This window comes from Haemaphysalis longicornis, unplaced genomic scaffold (assembly GCF_048455015.1).
Source record: "Haemaphysalis longicornis isolate Haplotype H1 unplaced genomic scaffold, Haemaphysalis longicornis Haplotype H1 scaffold_3, whole genome shotgun sequence".
Lineage (NCBI taxonomy): Eukaryota > Metazoa > Arthropoda > Arachnida > Ixodida > Ixodidae > Haemaphysalis > Haemaphysalis longicornis.
This window is the reverse complement of record NW_027526335.1, coordinates 76772122-76791946: the sequence shown is the minus strand read 5'-3', so window position 1 is coordinate 76791946 and position 19825 is coordinate 76772122. Positions and strand designations below refer to the sequence as shown.

Sequence of the window (19825 nt, the reverse complement as noted above, 5' to 3'; positions counted from 1 at the left end):
AAAAAAAAAAAAAAAAAAAAAACACCGGCGTGCATCGTCTTCTCCGTTTCAACCCGATTCTCAGCGGTGGTGTCAACAGAGATGTGATTAATCGCACTCACATTGGACTGGAGACGTTACTTTGCGTTTGGTGGGGTAGAATTTGGAACATCCAACACACATCATATGCTTAACACGGACAAGTACCGCCATCTTGCGGATCCCGACGGCGCAGTGACGGCGCACTCACATGGTTGCCTGCATGCGTCCCTCACCAGTGACTACAACCTATAAGCTTTTGCATAGAATAAAAACAAAATGCATCAAATTCGGGACCTGCGTTTTTAAACACTAAACCAAATATGTACGAAACCCTAGCCACGAACAGTTTCGCTGCAAAAGCAGTCAAACAAAAAGAAACATCCGGCGCACGCTCAATTGCCGTTGTCTGCGATGCGTCCCATATGTGAGCGAAAGTGGTTGAGTGAAAATTGTTGGAACCCATAAGCGCGCAGTGCAATGTTTTTACACGTGACTTACCTGACTGTCCGTTGTGCAAGCCCTCCGACTTTTCAGCTGTATTACAGCTGTACTCTGCCCTGGAAAGAAATGACAATACATGGCGCATCACTCATCAACAAAGTCATTTCGAAGGTGTGGCACGCGCAATAAAACAACTTTAATGACAGCTCATAAATAACAACGGGACGAGAACCCCACCACCCGGCTCTATTTAAAGCTTATTGGAGATGCGTGGGGGACGCCATCGCTACTGCAGTCATGAGCGTGAATGCTTAAATCGTCACAAGAGAGATCAACAGCATCGGTGTCGTAGCCATTACGGCATTCATAAAATTATAACATACATGAATTGCCGCATACTGCGATACAGCGGCATACAAGGATGCAACCGACTCGCCAAAAACTATACCACAGTTGAACCGCGCAATAACGAACACCTGCACCAACAAAGTATTCTCAGTAAGGGAATGTTCGGGTGTGCCCGCGGGAAACACCCGAAAGCTGTAAGGCGTTACACGGAACTTCCGTGTAGACAAAAATATGCAGCCTGTCTGGTTGGTCTGTCATGTGCGTGCCAGCAAGATGCTTGGCGGGAGAAAGCTCTTCAGGGCCTGCTTAGGCAAGCGGCCGGAAAACTTAAGCTTTCAACGCTCTGAAGCATTCACGTCCACTTTACGTTCCAAGGAAATTCTAAAATTGTCCAGATCCGGCCCTATAGGAGAATCACACATACGTATATTGGCTGGCGCTACGCTGTCAAAATAACACAGTCCAACATGCACCGCTGTGTTTTCGTGCCCAGAGGAGATTGGGGCTTGTATATAAAGCACCGACAAAAACTTCAGCTAGAAAGAACGAAAAGGTGCTTGAGGAATAATTGTACATTTAGACGAATACTCCCGGAACGAAATCTAAAAAATACAACTTCTGCGCAATGACGAGGCGTCATGAACCCTGTAGTGGGACCCCCCCGAAACTTCATCGCCATACAGTGGAGATTCGCTGGGAGACTTTCAACGGGAATTGCACATAACCAACGTTAACATGCCACTCACCTGATACAGCATTTTCCCCCAAAATATTCGGGTCGACTTTATGTGGAGTGAACAAAAGCCTCTGTTTAATTAGTAATTCTTGGATGAGCTGCCTCGCTTCATCAGTTGCGCTCTGGGCTTTTAAAGTTGTTCAGAGCACCTGCACTTAGCAATTGGATTCAGCAAAGGATCAGGTGAGTGTAGTTCTAGTGCACTAACTCTTTATGCGGCCACAACAGAATCGAGAGAGGCAGAATAAATGAAAAGGCCCTGTTTCGTAGTGACTCGAATTGGTTCAGTGCAGGCCACGTTTAGAAGACTTTAGAAACTTTCAAGTAACAACAACAACAACAAAAAAGATACGACGATGCCATTGTGGAAGATGCAGGCAATGGAGTTTACGATTCGGCACTCGCATTTTTTTACCAGAAGTGGCTTCGCAGACACACTGTCGCGATTAGTGAGCTCATGGATACCCTTAAAAACAATTTATGTACGGTGGCTACAGGTAGCAATCAAACGAAAATGAGCAAACAGAAGCAATATGTCCGTAAACGCACTTGACGCGATTATGTCGCTCCTGGGCACATATTATCATCGCCTGCACGTAAAGTCCAATGCATCACCTAAATAGATATCGGCAGAATTAGAAAGCTGCTTAAAAGAGAGACAAGATAGGCGCGCATATCCCCATCGATATCGACAGCACGTTCTAATCTTTGTGGCCGACGCGCAAATCCTTCTTGTTACCCTCACTATACAATTTCGCCTAAGCGAAATTCTGACAGAAACAAATGTGTTGTTTCTCCTTTCCGTTTTGTTGTTGCAGGGTTCAACCGCACCAAACAGAGCTGCATACAGACGCTTTACGACTTTGAAGCATCGCGCATACGCTGTGTGAAATCCGACAAGGATTTCGCATACACACGAAGTCTCGTTTCTGCAATCACATCCAGGATCAACGTTCGTTTCTCTCCCCACCAGGAGGAGAAATGCCTCGAAACCGTCCGATTCACGTGCACCCGTAAACTGAAATGCGGCATCACTCTGTCGTTTGCACGCCAGTTCACCGCAAAGGCTGTCACAGACGACTCATCATCAGCAGGCACGTGACCACCACACAGCGGTACAGCGGGGAACCAGCGGAGAGTGCAAGCACAGCGAGCAGCGCGGCCGGGAGCGAAGAAGCCGGGAGGACGCCAACGATGATGCTCCTCGGAGAGCGCAAGTGCAGCGTTGTTGCGGCGCTCGTCCGTCCGGACATGGGGGCCTCGGAGGGGCGCGAGTGGGGCACAAAGTGCTCGGGCAGGCATCGCGGCAGGGTGTCCAGCGACACCTGTGCCGCGGACGCGTTGAGCAGGTGCACGGGCGCCGAGCAGAAGCCTCGCCGCCTGAGGGGCTCGGGCGTCCACTGGAGGCGGCAGTCACACGGCATCCAGTTGCCCGCCAGCAGCACGTGGCCCACAGAGGCCTGGTCCAGCGCGTCCAGGGCTCCCGGCAGGACGCTGCCCAGCCGGTTAGCGCCCAGCCGGAGCTGGCCCACGGCGCGCATGCCGGCGAAGGCGGCCGCGCGCACGACGGACACGGAGCAGCCTTCGAGCGTGACGCGGCGCGCGTGGCTGAGGCCCGCGAAGGCACCCGAGTCGATGAGGCCGATCTCGGCGTCCCGTATAAGCAGCTCTCCCGCGTGCTCTAGGCCCCGGAAGGCGAACTGCGGCAGCCGCTCCAGTCGAGGTGCCTCGAGCGACACCAGGCTCACGTTCTTCAGGCCCGCGAACGAGTCCGGCTGCGGTGGAGGTGACAGGTCAGGAGGAACGAAGCACTTCACGTTCGAACGCCATATGGGTGCAGTGTAGTCTTTTCACGGCCCTACCCCACAAAAAGCAGCAGAACAAACATAACGACGTAGCTGATCCTGCTTTGGCATTGTGTGTCGGATTGGGTGAGCTGAAGTTGCCAATGACCCGCCGCGGTGGCTCAGTGGCTAAGGCGTTGCGTTGCTGAGCACGAGGTCGAGGGTTCGATTCCCGGCCGTGGCGGCCACTTAAAACAAACTTACAGTTAGCTTTCTAGTGACAACCAGTGTGAAGACTTATGCGCTTGCACGTTTCTCTTCGTTCTCTTCGCACTAGACGCAAGTTTTTCAGTCTCTGTGTGGGTAGCTGCGCCTATTTATAACGACCTGGTCGAGACAGTCGAAAGTATTTCAGGCTATTCTGACAACATTACCCACAAAAAGCACCTCTCAGTGCACACATCGAAATAAACGAGATGGAGCTGGCGGATTCAGTCACCACGGCTAACTGTCCTTACAACGACGATCCGAGACAATGGCGCGCGTCCGGAGGCTCAGGCAGGCTAAAATCATCATGAATTTTCACAACTGTGGTGACGCAGCAATGCAACGGAAGATGATAGGTGTAATGTTAAGCTAGGGACAAGAGGAGACCGGAGTTGGTCAGGGAACAAACGCGTGTTAAGGACATGTAATAATTAAGAAGGGGAAATGGACGTGGGCAGGACATGTAATATGAAGGCAAGTTAACCATTAGTCATTAAGGGGAACAAAGTGGATCCCTAGAGAAGGCAAGCGTGGCCGGGGGCGACAGAAAGTTAGGTGGCCAGATGAGATCAAGAAGCTTGCGGAGATAAAGTGGTCGCAGTTAGCACAGGACCTGGATAAGTGAAGGTCTATGGGAGAGGCCTTTGCCCTGCAGTGGGCGTAGACAGGCTGATGATGATGATGATGACGTGTTAAACCATTATTAGAGGACCGCACTTCGCACGCACCTCTACCACAATCCCCTTCCCATGTCTTTTCTGCCAATCCAACCTTTATTGATGGCACCAGGCGTTCCCACCGCCTCTCAGAGCAGCCATCCGTGCCCGTTACTGAGCGGCAGATTAACGAGGGTCACGTGTTGTTTGAGCTTATACGTACCTCCATGGCGGCGAGGCCCCTGGGCAGCCTTAGCGATCCGACGCGACTCAGGTTGGCGAATGCGCGAGACCGCAGGAGCTCGAGCGGGTTGCCCTCGAGCGAGATGCTGCCGATGTCACTGCTGCCGGCGAACGCGAACGCCTCAATGCGCCCGATCCGGTTGAAGCCCAGCTGGAGCATCCGCACGCGGCTCAGGCCGGAGAGTGCCTGCACGGACGCGGGTAAAGCGAAAGCCTTGATTTCTGCGTCGGGAGCTTCTTGTAACGGAATCGCCCGGTCGAAAACACACGTCCAGGATTCAGTAGGGATGTTGTATGATTTCCGAGAGCGTGAAATCACCGCACTGCGTCCTGAAGCGTTTGTGACCTAGAGCGCGGATGATTTTATGTAGAGATCGGTTTTACACTAAGGCGGTCGACATCTGCGGCACGGTTGCGTACCACGCTAAAAATGTGAAAGCTGTGGTGCCATTCTGGGGTACACTTCCTCTAGCTTATATAAAATCCAAGGTTTTATATAACTACCAGGAATTCCTAAATAAATTGGCGGTAGTAATTTAAATTTGAAACTACCTTTTCGAAGCCTGAAAGGCGGCGCCGTATAATGTCAAAACGTGACACTACCGTACGTATACAAACAACTTCGCCGGTTTCAGATTGTGATTCAGAAACCCCACAAAGGAACAGAAAAGGCTGCGTTTTATTAATGTTTAAGTTTGGAAGATGTTTTTAAATGCATCTTTTCATCTAACGTACAGTTAAAAGTAGGCTGCCGATCGGCTGACTGCCATGGTTGCCAGAATTCGTTTTGTCCCCATACTTCGGCCGGTAGAACTGAAATTTCCGCTTTCGAACGTGATAAGGTCCAATCAGGAAAACCGTTTCGGTTTAAGGCGCTTTAAGTGATGCCCTTTCATTTGGGATAGAGAGCCTACACTCCGCAAAAATCGGTTGTCCGTCACTTTAAATATTATATATCATTTTTAGGAAGCGCCACGCACAGAGAGTTCATTATGCCCAGACAATAGACAACCAAAGCAGGCCGTGCTACCTGTGTAATGCCTCCCGCGCGGTACCTAACTGTTGCCTGTACACACCCATTCATTTGTTTGCCCATCGGTATCATGAACAGATATTCACCCTTTTCTGTGAACTTGCGCTGGAATCCAGTGCTCCACCTGATCTCGGCAGGTGCAGGACTGCGTTCCGACCGACCGCCAGACTTTAAACGCTCGCTATTTGGATCGCAGTGCCGCACTGCACCGTTCTCAGAGCTTTATCCGTTCACATATTCAAGATCAAGGAAAGCGTATCAAACAGCGTTAAAAAGGCCATTTTACTGTGAACCTACTTTTTTTCCTCAAGCAGCATACGGAAAGACGACCAGCACTTCCGGAGGTCACCTCCCGCTTCGTAGCGTCGCGCCGTTTGTTGGCGGTGTACATTTCACAGTACTACAGGCTGGCTAAATGCAAGCGTTAAGATACCGTGCATGCGATATACGTTCCTCTGCGCGTGCACGGAGCAAATGTCACGGTGTTTTCAGTTTTTCGCCTTTTTACGCCAAAGGTTCGGCTTTTTGGCTATACAACGATGCCTTACAGGCAAAGCACGCTTTACAGAAACGTGGAGTTTGGGCAGGATCCCAAGGACTGCTCGGAACGTTGAGACCGATATTTCGATAAGAGGGGTAAATATGCTGTTTTGAGGCGTTGAAGGGGGTACCTAAGAATACTGGGACATGTTCACAAAAAAGCGAGGGAAATGTTCCGCTCAAAGGGACACTGAAGTGATTTGTGAACATTGCGGGACTGCTTGCGCAAATTGTAGTCCGGAGTCCACAGGCCATGTTTCACCACTCCACCACTCTGAGTGTCTTTACGCGAATTTATTTAGTAAAAAAATCAATTCGAAAATGCTGTCCTCCTCTCTGCATCCTCGCCCATTTTTGTGGCGTTCTCGTGTGACGTCAGGAGGAAATGACTTGGCTTGACTGCGCTACTGCACGGCTCGCCGAGCGTCCGACAGAGTCAGTTGGACCAGCGTTGAGTCCGCCGGCCGCCGACGGGTCGTCGCAATCTGTTCGCTCAGTTGAAACTAAGCAACGACCCGTTTGTGAATGGAAGAATGTGCCTTTCTTTACTCTGTTAGTTTGTACACTGTATCAAGCTCCGAGTCCGGGTCGCTCCACACAAGCGCTGCACAAGTGCACATGCGATGCTTCTCTGACTGTTACGCTATAGGAGAATCTAAGGCCACTTGAAGGCGGAAGAAAAGTCAGCGAAGTCAATATAAGTACTAAGGAAATAAAATCCACTAAAACTTTTACCGCACAGCGTAAAACTAGGGAGCAGGAAACACTTTTTTGTGCTGGGTGAACAAGCACAGCGGTCAGCAGCACGACCACACATCTAGCTGTGAACGCTTTTCCGTCTAAGAAATGCAATTGCTAGACGTGAGATATTGTGGAAATGCGGGGGACGCTTACTGCACGAGCGCTTTACAACAAATAGTCACCTAAGCTGCTTAAAATGCTAAAACTAAATAAAAGTGTAAACTGGTTACACATTATATACCGCATATTTCCGGTGGAGGCTACGTTGACCTGTGGCCAAGTGGACTGAAGCGCTAGGCATATTGTTTTGCTAGTCGCGAGTTTGAATCCCCGAAGGTACTTTCTTTTTTTTTTGTGAGCTGATTTTTTTTTTTCGGCCGTAGTTTTCTATATTGAGTACACCATTTTTGGGCCGCAACGTTCACTGCTCCACGAGCGAGTTCACAGAACGCGCGCAGACTGAAACTGACACGCTAGCGAGTTCTCGTTGGCGTGCTTTTGCCATATGCACCGACTGCTTGCGGGCAGTGGGCACAGGCCAGAATCAGCAGGCCCTTGGCCTGTTGCGATCACGCTCTTTGCGATACAGGCATGAGTGAGGCAAGCTCCAAATATGGGGGAAAAGCGCATGATATTTGAGCGTCTGCGGTGACGCGGAGGGCCTTCATTCACTGCGTAGGCCTCGGCTAGTGATTTCATCGATTCCAAGCCGTCCTGGGAGGCTTATGTTAGGCATTTTACAGCCGACAACATGGCAGAAGCGCGGTATGACGATTATTGAGATATCGAGAATGCCCATCCAACGATAACTTCGGATGTCAAGCATGTTGCTTTACAGAACTGAAACCGAAACTTGTTTGAATGCTAATCTTTGGCACCGTCCAATCACGGCGCATATCCTCCCGACGTCACAGCGTTTAGTTGGTGCGGCCGCCGCAGACCGCGCATGGTAGTTTTTTCTTCTTTCGGGCTTCATAAAACAATTACCGACTTATCAATCGGATAAAGGATGAAAAGTGTGTTAATTCGAGCCAGTCTACGCAGTGCAAGCAAAAACTGGAGCTTGACAAATTCACTTCAGTGTCCCTTAAAGCTTCATAATTCTTCCTCATGCCAGAAATTTCAGAAGACATGAACGCCACTTAAATCGAAGCTTTAGTGTCCTCATTGATGCCGTTGTACGCCAGTACGCTTTGTAGGAAAGCGAACTCTCTCTGACGATGATGATGAATGATCGTGGGTGAAGAAAACGAAAACGCTTCTATTGGCCGGAATCAAACCTGGGTACATCGCTTTATGAAGCCGGCGTCCATCGGATTGCTCCATTTCGACATGGTCGAAGCGGTTTGATAAACTCAGGCGACAACCAAAGAATCCGTCACGAGAAGAATGGCGTTGCTCTGCGTGCCGTTTGAAGTTTAGGACGTTAGGCCTTACGTCAGATCTTGCGGTTATACCTCAAACCGGCACCCACAAAAGAAATTGCTCACCGGACGCAAAAAAGCAGGTACCGATTCGCGTCGTACACCCGAAACCCAAACGTTAGGTCTACGGAGTGCACACCCGATAGTTGCTATGGGTATTCTAGAAAAGTGGCGCGCACCTCTAGAGTAGCACATAATCGCAGTGTGGGATCGCGCAACCATAGAATCCACCACGAGAAAGCTTCGCGTTCAACCATCGTCGTCGTTAGACGAAGGTGTGCATGGTTTTTAGTTTGGTAAACAATCTCCCACGGAAATATATGCTAACGCGCAGCTAAAGGGCACCCCCGTAACAAGAACGTGTTTTTATTGTCTCTTGAATTCCTCAACAGCGCGATAAATAACGCCCTCGTTTCGGGGCGGCCGAAAAGGCACCAGTTAAAATCACCTTAAACCAAGTTTTGTTTTGTATGACGAAGAACTGGGTGTGCGGGTACAACGCTTAGGTCGGACGTGGTAGCTTCTAAAACGGCTGGGCAAATCTATTTTCCGCTATAAAATTCGTCTGTTCAAACTGGAATTTTTGTCACTTTATCATTAACACGAGGAATAACTTTGGCCCACGTGACACTTCTACGAACGACTTGTGTTTCATACATTGTCACTAAAGACTGATCAATTTTCGATTTTCACAGCAACAGGAACTCTAGGAAGGTTCGAACCAAATTTTTTTATTGTTACCGTCCCTGTGACCACGGCGCCAATACAGCATTCAAAAACTGCGCCACAAGACTCCAACATGCGAACGGCCTTTCAATTTCTTGAGCGCGACAACGTGAATTAGCGCGTGCGAGGCAACTATACGAGATTCCTTTTTTTTTTTTTTTTTTTGCTGAGGCCTTATGAGTATCCTGTCAGCCGTTAATTCAAACAAAACGTCCCTCTGCATTTTTGGCTCAGCTAGAGTACTTCGCTTCTGCGCCATGTAGGTGCAACATCACTACACAGTGCCTGCGCATGCAATCAGGATCCTTCGCTTTCCCCACGTGCTCGAGATTTTACCGTTAGAAGCTGAGACAATAACAATAAAAATCTCAGAATCCCCCGGTCCGCTTCGGAAGAAGCCGAAAGGCCTCGTGGCGGTTTAGAACAAGTACCCTCCCCACTGCATACCGCCCAATACAGATGCTTATTCGTACCCTCCTGGCGCGCCCATGTCTCCCTTCTTAACTTTTAAACAACTCTCTCTCTCTCTCTCTCTCTCTCTCTCTCTCTCTCTCTCTCTCTCTCTCTCTCTCTCTCTCTCTCTCTCTCTCTCTCTCTCTCTCTCTCTCTCTCTCTCTCTCTCTCTCTCTCTCTCTCCATCCAGTGTATGGTTAGGTTTTGTAGCCCCGCCTCTCCTAAATGAACAGGACGGCTTGCGGGAGGCACCTGTTTGGACAGTACGGTGAGCGGGTTGTTCTGCAGGCTGAGCTCGTCGAGGCCCGCCAGACCTCGGAAGGCGAAGGGGGCCACGCTCTGGATCCGGTTGTTGTCCAGGATGAGCTTGCGGAGACGCACCAGGCCCCGGAAGCTGTCGGTGCCGAGACGCTCGAGCTGGTTGCTCGTCAGCAGCAGCGCCACGGCCGCACGAGGCACAGGCGCCGGAAGTTCTTGGTAGCCTGCTTCTTGGCATAGCACCTGAGCACAACAGTGAAGTGGCGAGGCGTTAACGCTGACGGGCTTTTTGGAGCTTTTGGTCGCAAAACTAAAAACAGGTTGGAAAAAAATGCATCAGCGATGGGTTTAATGCCCATAACTCGCAATCACAGAGGTCTAGTCTTGCTATTACGAGTTTTATACCGTATTTGCACGTTAGAATTGTTAGAACAGAGTCCTTTGAAGGACTCTGGTTAGAATAAAGAAAATTTGTGGCCTTAGCACCCCTAGAGAAATAGGTAGCGGAGTGCTGAAAGAGTAACGGGGGTAAAAAAATAATGCCATTTGGTTTGGGGAAGTAGTATTTCATCCATATCTGCCAGCACAGTGGGTAATCTTTACGGATTCGAAGGCAGCACTGCAAACTCTTCGACGTGCAAGCTGCTTCAGCATTCACGAACATATATCCCGCGATGTCTCTTACTTAAATCATCAAGTTTGTGTCGCCGGACACCGCGTGATACTGCAGTGGATCCCTGCCCACTGCGGCATCATAGGCAATGAAAAAGCAGATGAGGCTGCCAAGAGAGGATTGCAACTGCGGAACGTGAGGAACATTTTCTTCACGTAGCACGATGCCTCTAGGCTAGCAAAGGAGCTTAAGGAGCTTGTTTTCAGGGAAAGAAGCACCTTCTGGTCTCTCCCGGAAAACCAGCACCCATTCCTCCATCATGTCGACCCAACTTTGGCACTGAGGTTACCGGAGCGACTTCCACGTCGGCTAGAAACTTTGCTCCATCGCTTACGTCTCAACGTGGCGCTAACACATACCTACCGCTATCGCCTTGGCCTAACCTCGAGCCCCTATTGTGACAATTGCGGTTCACCAGAAACCGTCGAGCATATTTTACTGGAGTTCCCTACATACTATCAAGCAAGAAACAATCTCGCACAGAAGATCGAGTGCCTCAACCACAGTTCCTTGACTTTAAAAGCACTTCTGGGACCATGGCCATCTCCCTCCTCTCAGCGTAAAGTGCCAACCGCATTATTTGAATACCTCAATGACATCGGCGTCGCTGAGCTGATATAGGACCAGACCATCCTTGCACTTTCAACCGTCCATAGACTTTTCACGTGTCGCACTGACGGTCCCCAACGCACACGCTTCCTCCTTTTTTTTTCACTTCTTTTATTTTCTTCTTTCTTCTCTCCCTTCCACATTTCTTCCTATTGCAACTTTTTCCCTCCTCCCGTACCCCGCAGAGTAGCATGTCGGCGTTAACATGCCGGCAGACCTCTCTGATTTCCTCTAATAAAGAGCTTTCTCTCTCTCCATATCTGCCCTACCTTGTGGGTACAGATGAGGAGTTGCCTCATGCTCCCTCTCCGCGTTGCGTGGTGTTTCATCTTTGTTATTGAGAACACGACAACCGCATCGTGGTCCCGCCTTTCATTTGGGACTGACGCACGCACGCGCGCATTCATATAATTGCTAAATACTCAATACTGGTTCTAGCACCAAAGAAATCCTCAAAAAGGGGGCAGACAATTTTCAACAACGCTGGACATAATTCAGTGAGCCATACTTCAAAGAGCTGGTTATGAACTTCAAAGACCCCAGCCACTTCCACTTTCAACGTATTTGCAGCCACTTCAGCCTAGATGCCGGGGTGTGGGTCTCTATTGATGATAGGGGCGCGTGCCTTGTAATCAGAGAAGCTGATGGGGGTCAACGAGCTGCTAAAACAGTAATTATTACCACGAACTCCCATTCCAGAGCTTAAGGAAATGGACAGGCCCCCGAAATTCCCCAACACTGTTCGCATGTTGTATAGCGGAAACGTGTACCGAAAGCAGGGAAAACATGGCCGTCCTTAATTAGGGAGGCCCCGAGTTTCATTTCTTGAGGTTGACACACTGATGCGGGCTCTCTCGGTAACTAACTAGTTTCAGAAACTATGGTTTATGAGGAGGCACTCGCATTATTTCAGCTTTTACTCTTGGCGCTGATCGTGATCAGTCGTTAAAGGCTTTGTGTGACGTACAGGCTGTGTTAAGAAGAAAAAAACAAACAAGCACCTGACAAGAACTGTCTGATTGAACATACTGCGGTACTGGAATGGAAGTCTTTTGTGCTTCCACGCCACTCTCCGCCGTGAGCGACCTTCGTCATTAGGCCAAAAACAGTAGTTTGCGCCACTGTGAATTTTGAAAGTGCGTGCTATATATTAACGTACAAATTAAATGTGAAGGCGAAATTAGGAACTAGAATACACAAATGGCGCTATTCCTCACCAAAGAGGTCAGATCATGGTTTTGTGACAGTAAAGAAGTGCGATAACAGCACGGCCTAAACATGCGAAAAAAGCCATCATTTCATGTCTGCGAGTTCACTTATTTTTATTTTCCTTGCTCTGGTTCATATTTCCGCTTTGGTGTTTCATTTTGCGCGCGACTGCTCACCAGTCAAGTTTGCGGTGTGCATTTAAGCAGCGCAAATTTTAAGGATATATACCTGGAGTTCGAGACAGTTGCAGCGTTGCGGACATGCTTGGGTGAGCAATGGCTGAGCAGTGAGAATCACCAGCAACAGCGGCAGCCAGAGAAGACCGACAAGGGGGCACCCCGGCATGGTGCCGATGCTGCGACGGCGCTGGGGGCCAGCGCTGGAGAAAGATACGTGAGATGGGGTTATGTCTGTGGACAAGAGAGCTCGCGATCTGCGGCACAAAAAACTGAACTGCGACGAAACTGGTGAGGCAAATTGCAAGGACAATGCTTTTTCTTCTACAGCATCAGCTGTTTAACAGGAAAGTCCCCGAGATTTCGGCTGGGCCCATTTTGCCAAATTACGAATTGATGCCTTAGGTACCCGAAAGCACTTGCCAGAAAATACAAATGTGACACTTCATCCCCAGCGAGTCGAGTGTGAACGTTTCCGTGATTTAGTTTGCGTAACCTACGAAGCAATCAAGCACGCTCGATTCAGGATTAGACGGCCGTATAAAAAAACTGCCCATGGTGCATTCCCCATTTTCCCAGTGGATACTTGTAGTGGACGTGCCGCTACAAGACGTTGTCTACCTCGGGAGTTAATCCACAAACCCAGGTTCTCGCTCCTGACGAGGAAATGACAGTAGCCACTGCAGGGATGCTGAAACTTCGTCTGAAGTAATGAAGTAATACCACATGACTGTGCGCCCGCCGCAGAATCAGGTAGGCACGGCTTCGCCAGGGATAGTCTGCACATGCCATCAGGAACCAGTTGCTGTGAAGTGCAAGTGAGCTCTTGTATTTGAGTGTATGCACCGACATATTGCAAAAAAAAAAGAATGAAGGGAGCTTCCACTAACGCGTAAGGCTTGAAGGTAGCGAAGCTATATGCAAGCTTCACGACCATCACGACGGTTTAAGTCCATGATTGCAGCCGATTTGCTTCTTCTTCGCTGCTGCAACGATCTTTACTCGATCTTTGTTCCTATAACGGCGAAGAAGAAGCAAATCGAACAAGCACTGAACGAATGGAACACGCACACTTAAACCAGGAGCCGGCAGGTGCAACGTGCACCCTGTCACGTGTTCTGTGTCGAGCAGGGGGCGTGAAAAACTGTGTTAATACGGGCTTGTTGGTACATACTTAGTTTGATAACAGCGCTAGGACAGGACACAGAGAAGGCGACACGAGACTTTTTTTACGGGCTTGTTGGTACATACTTAGTTTGATAACAGCGCTAGGACAGGACACAGAGAAGGCAACACGAGACTTTTTTTACGGGCTTGTTGGTACATACTCAGTTTGATAACAGCGCTAGGACAGCACACAGAGAAGGCGACACGAGACTTTTTTTATGGGCTTGTTGGTACATACTTAGTTTGATAACAGCGCTAGGACAGGACACAGAGAAGGCGACACGAGACCAGCACCCACTCTCGTGTCGCCTTCTCTGTGTCCAGGTGGCGTGATTCCTCTCCCCACAGTCACTGCCGAGTGAGTAAGCCGTTTTACCCTCGGGTACTAAATCAAGTTTGTAAAATGTGTGTTTCGCCAGGTGTTAAAACATTTTTCTTTAAATTGCACACTGGTACGCTCCCTGTTAAAACTTGGATGAAAGGTCTGTTTATGCTTGGTCGGCAGACTGCTCACTCTCTTCTCGACTAGAGACAATTGATCACTGTTTTGTAGATTGCAGAGATGCTGTATTTTTCTGGGGAATTTTGCAGCGAACGCTTTGAAAATACATTGATATCACGCCTTTCTCTGTCCGATTTTGGCCATTCGGCTGCTATCCTGGTGAGCCACCCTGTGACATGTTTGTGTTGGTTGGTTTGTAGAGTCTGTGGCGATGTCGCTTATGTGATAGGCATGCTAAGCCACCAACATTAACAAAGTCATATTGCCGAGGAACTTTGGCATTCGTACATAGTGTGTATATTTCGCTTGACCAACCACCTGACTGGTTCTATATTTTGAACGCTTGCGTGTGTTCGCCTGAATTATGATGTATTTGTGCTTTTCCTAACTTCAGTGTATTCCTTTGTTTGCTTTACTGTGTAGTCCTCTTACTGTCACGCCTGATCGTATTCTCCCATGTAATAAAGAAAAAAAAATGGTCGTAGCCGAGTGGGTAAGATGACTGACTCTAACTCTGTCGACCTACAGGACACACGTTCGACTCCTGCCGGTGCCAGTGATTTCTTTTTTTCATACTGTTGTGCTGAGTTTTGTGAAACACCGGAATCAAAGAATCGCTGAACAGCTTCGCTGTTAAAAGATCTGTCACAATTGTCGTGCCTTAGATCAGGAGGTCAATAGACATGTCCCGCGGTGCATGCCGTGGTGCATGAACAGGTCTATGCTAAGTGCATAGACCTGTTCGGTTGGTCAGATCACAGGGCCACACAAGTGCCCAAACACGTCAGAACAACCCTTCGCAGGGAGAACTCCTCTTGCCACTCTTGCGGCGTGTGCTACAGGTACTGGCTTAGTCTATCACGGAGAGGCTGAGAAATTAATGCTGCATGCTTTATTCACTTATCTTGGCGGGCATCCTCGGCGTGAACGTCTGGAAGATTGCTGCTTTTCAAGCTCGAATCCAGGAACCCCTATAACTTGTCCTTAGGACTGATGTAACATTGCCCACCCCCCAAAAAAAGCACTGGCTACTTGTAAATAGATAATTTGCAGTACTGTCCGAAACAGTAACGCTATCAATGGCCATATCCAGATTTTTTTTTTCAGCAGCAGAAGGAGCGTAAAAAGGCACGCTGTCGTTTTTCTGGGCTGCAAGTTGAACGGCCACTCGGAAGATGTGAACACGTGTAACTAATATGTTAAGTGAACAGTCAAGTATTCTGCTACGGAAACAACATAAGCAGTTCGAAGTTAAAACTGATGGGCCCGAAGCTGACCCTTGCTGCGTTAAACAAACATTTGGTTTCGAGAAATTCGAGATTAACTGAACAGTTAGCTTACACCACATGCAGACCACATGCAGCTTACACCACATGCAAAATGCAGACAGCAAATAGCCTTCGGTTGATGGAGGTGTTTCTACATTTACACCTTCTGAAGCTTCTCAAAGAAGCTCGCTTTTTGGAGGCTAGAAACGTTGGCAATACGACTGTCCAAACTTTCTTAAATGTTCGCTCTTACCGCCCCCTTTCTCCCTTCATAGGTAGCGTCAAAGGCTAGCGGATGGGATGGGGTCATCTTTCCAGCGTCGCAGTGTCCAGGTTGAAACAAGCTTGCTTGAGCGACATTAAAGTTTCAGCTTTTCGGCATAGCGAGAAATGACGCAAGCGCCGCAGGAGTTAACCGACAATTGAGTGCCGGACATGAATGGTGGGGTCAGCGAAAGAGCGGGCGTCGTTACTCTAGAGTTTTCGGAGCGAGGAGAATTAGAATTCAATCAATGGGTATTAAACTAAATGTAACAAAAAATGGGGGAAGCTTGCACTAAGTCGCGCAAGGCTTGAACCATAGCGAAGCTGGAGGATTTCTTTCTATATGTAAGCACTGAAGGACACGGCACCACGCATTGCATTAGGTTTGAAATTGTTTATTCACATGTTCCGTCGTCGCTTTTCCCTGTAGGGCTAGTCATCGTCATATCCACCTATATCTTCGTCTTCGTCATGCATGATTGGCGAGCCCGGATCGTTCTGTCCACAGGATTTCGCATTTATCTCAAAGTGGAACGTGTCAGCTCGCGCTAGAACCTGCGACAACCAACTTCGCGAACTGGGAGTCTGAAGCGAGAGCTGTCCTGTGCTCCACATTGAGGGGCGATCACGCGTGAACTGTTTTCGTCGTATTTTTTGCGAGCGCCAAGCGCAAGCCTGAACGACACCGGAAGCTTCTCGTAAAACGCGTGCTCGGGGGCGCGGTAAATGGTGAGAGTAACTATGAAGCAATTCTTAATGGCGCCGCACACCGCACATTTTGCGTCCTGCAACAACAGCTTCGCAGTTAGCAAAAGCGAACAAAGTGGTACATATAAGGCGAATGAGCTTATACTGTCGTGAGCATGAAGAATTTTCAAACTGGTCATACCGTAAGAGTATAGATTGGCGTGCGAATTGTGATCCGCAATCGCCGCCCTGTTGTCGCCTATTCACGCAGCACGGAGAAGACTGCCTTCGTCAATCGGCCTCCCATAACTCGTCGCACGCATAGCACCGGGTTGTTTTGAATACGCCGACAACAACAACGAAACGCGACACGGACAATTCACATGTGCGTCAACTTCATCCGCAAACACCTCAATAGCACCGATGCTAGCGTAAACAATATGAATCTGGAGTAAAACACAACTAAAAGCGCGGTCGATGGCTCTAGACTACGGCACACGTTCGCCGCAGAGCCACCGCCGCAAGAGAATGGGGCCAATAGACGGGCACCGGGAAGACGAAGCTGCGCGTATAACATGCGCCACCGAACCTGCGCGCGGGAGACGACGCGATCGGCATGTGAACTGCCTTCCGGTGCCTCCTCTATCGGTAGATCGTGCAGGCCCGCTGCAGCGTCGTCATAAGGGAACAAGCGGGGCGTCACGTGCGCACAATGCGCCGCGTGGTTCGGCTTCTCCGAATGAGCCCACGACCTACGTGATTCGGGCCTTACGCCCTGCACGCCACTGGGCCGTAGAACGGACCGCCGCCTTCTTTTCCCCCGAACGAAAGGCTATGAAAGCCTTAGCCGGCTGCTCCCGCAAGGGAGGCGAAGCTGCAGAAGCTCGCACGACGCCTGCACACCTTGTCGTCTGTTGCTTTTCAGGAGCAGCCGTTATATTTCTAGGTTCTCCAGTATGAGTGGCGCAGCCGACAGGACGAGCTAAACACGCATGCGCGCCCCAGCCCGGAGATATATCCGCCTTACGAAGTATTATACAGCACAAGAGACTACAACAACACAAACACAGCTAAAGACGACCATCTACGAGAGATGGAGAAAGGAATAACCGTCGCTCATGTTTTTCTCATCGTCACTAGCACTCGACGTGAAGTTAGGACGCGGAACTGCGGTCTGGTTGGTTCTTCCGCTGTTATTTGCGGCTAGACAGGCATCATGGCTTTAAGAAGCAAATGACACAAGTCTCTGTCTTCAGCTGCAACGAAGATGAGCTGAAGAGGCAATGGAACAGCCCGGGCGTGTCTGCAACGCAGTTAATTCTCGCGCATCGGCGTTTCTTCTTGTTAAGCCTGCAGTTAGGATAATGAGTGCTTCCTGAATCCTGATTGTAAAATAGCAAGCGCACCGGTAACTTTCTCTAACGCTAATATGCTTCTTATCGGTACGATTTCATGCGTGTTTTTACTGGCTTTGAAAGTAATAACCATCGCACGCTGTTAGGATGGTCTGAAGGGTTTCCTTTTACAATTCGAAGCCGTTAATATAAACCCCCTCTAGCGAAAGCATTACCTCATCGCTTTCTTCTCATACGCACCGCCCATGTCGGGCGAGACAGTGAATATATTAATCAGTATTTTCAACCTTCTGAATTTAAAGTTTGTCTTTGCTCCTTGGAACCCGTTTCTCAAAAAAAAAAAAAAAAACCGTTTGGTGCTGGCGCCCGCGAGACCGTGTCTGCTGTTGCTATGAATCTTTGCGGTTTCTTGTTTAATGCTGGGTAGAATTTTCGAGCTGTACGTCATGAAACTTGGTACGCAAATGTATAGGGCTCTCTCTTCCCCTGTTCCTTCTCCCCGAACGCAATCTTAGTTTTTTTAACAAGGGTGCGCTGTGGCCCACCACCTTCCGCACCTTTAAAAGCGTCCGTGTGTCTATAGGTTGTTCGTTACTCCGATGAAGACTGGTCCTGCAGTCGAAACACCAGTAAACTTAATTGTTTTTAATGTCTTTCTCGTGCGTATGTCTTTACTAACCTTCTATATATTGCAATGAAACCACGTCCGATTCTCAAGACGCCATGTTTTTTCTCCCACAGAACGATCTCCGCGCTTCTTCTCCCTTCGTTTCCAGTCAGCAGCCGTCGTCTTCGGTTTGGTAGTGGATTGGCCGGTGACCTTGGTCTCAGCTTTTGCTTTATGTTTCACGCCTCTACACTCGGCCACACTGCAAGCTTGCTCCCCTCCCTCACCCCCCCCCCCCCCCCCCCCCCCGCAAACTGTTGGTGTGGTCCTCTGGCTCTGGCTTGACGGTCCACCCACGAAGAGCTGAAAAAGCCCGTTGTACGCCTTCTGTCGGTGATTGTTTCTCTCCGCTCGGTTCCAGTTTTTCTTTCTGGTTCGTTTCAGAACTTCGCTTTCTTCCGTTGAGCAGGAAGTCAGGATGGCTTCCGGAATGACCATTTCCTCTACCCCCAGCCGGCGCGTCATGATGTCCTTGCTTTCATATTGCAGTAGGTTGGTACTGTCGCTCTGGTTATCCTGGTTTCTGTTTTCGATAACAGGCGCTGAAACATCCTTGTCTGTGACAAGTACATTTTTGGTTTGTACATGACTATCGTCGTACATCTGGTCTCTTGACGGCGCTTCGTTGATTTCTTCAGCTGGTATCTCCTCGCGCTCAGTCTCACCGGACACAGCAGAAACGATGGCCCGTTCCTGACCGGAGGCGTCAGAAACGCTGGCGGATGTGTTGCTCAGAGTATCCATCGCAACCGTCTCCTCGTGTTTTTGTAGCGGCAAGAAGCGCTGCGTGCGGTTGTTGGAGTCCCACGTCACGGTGAATGGAACGTGCCCTTCCGATGGCGCCTTGGAGTAGTAGAAGCGCTCTTTTGGTCTTCCACGCCTCATGCTATCCTGGGTTGAGGCTCCGGGCGTAGTGATGTCCGCAAAGTAGTAGTAGCTTCGTTTAGTCGAATCGATGGGGCAGAGCATCAATGTATCTGGCAGATGCTCTGGCGTACCTTTGGATGCCGACTGGTAATGCGCGGAATGGTCAGCATGACTCTTCTTGTTGGCTCTGTCGTTAAGCTGTGTACAGGTGCCGGGACGTTCCGAAAGGATCTCTTCGTCGACCAAGCTCAGCGGAGACGCCAACTTCCCCGATCCTGTGGGAGTCAAAGGTGCATCGTTCGCGGCCACGGGAGAACTGCGTCTGTATAGGAGGAAGCGTCAACTGGCTACGGGCTTGGTAAAAACATTTCGGAAGCTGGACTAGGTTGTAAATGACGGTCGGACCCGTCCCGCTGGTCGCCTCTTCATCTATCAGGGACATATTATTCGATTCGGGCTTCGGGTGTACGTTCTCGACCAAGGGCTGAGCCGAGGCTTGCATGCAAGGCTCCGGGGCAGGTCGCGTTGCACCCTGTTGCAGTCCTACAGCCAGACGGACGAAGGCTTGTGGGCTCAACTCCGGCGGCTTCACGGCCAAGGCTGCAGCTAGAATGGGGTCGGCCAGGCCATCTATGACGTACCGCCTTGCAACAGGAGACGCCCAGGTGAAGTCGCAGCCTGCGAGAAGGCGGAGCTTGTCGTAGATGTAG

At 49.6% G+C, this 19825-nt stretch overlaps 1 protein-coding gene across 1 annotated transcript in view; it reads right to left on the bottom strand.

Moving 5' to 3' along the window:
• Window positions 1-639: 639 nt before the first annotated feature.
• Window positions 640-19825, bottom strand: part of LOC144174658 (uncharacterized) — an 89541-nt gene continuing 70355 nt past the window's right edge. Inside the window, exons 2-5 of the mRNA XM_077703443.1 lie at window positions 12391-12541; window positions 9666-9914; window positions 4477-4683; window positions 640-3321 (exon numbers count right to left, since the gene is read on the bottom strand). Coding sequence (XP_077559569.1) covers window positions 2617-3321; window positions 4477-4683; window positions 9666-9914; window positions 12391-12507 — 1278 coding nt within the window. The 5' untranslated portion in view covers window positions 12508-12541 and the 3' untranslated portion in view covers window positions 640-2616. The remainder of the gene's footprint in view (window positions 3322-4476; window positions 4684-9665; window positions 9915-12390; window positions 12542-19825) is intronic.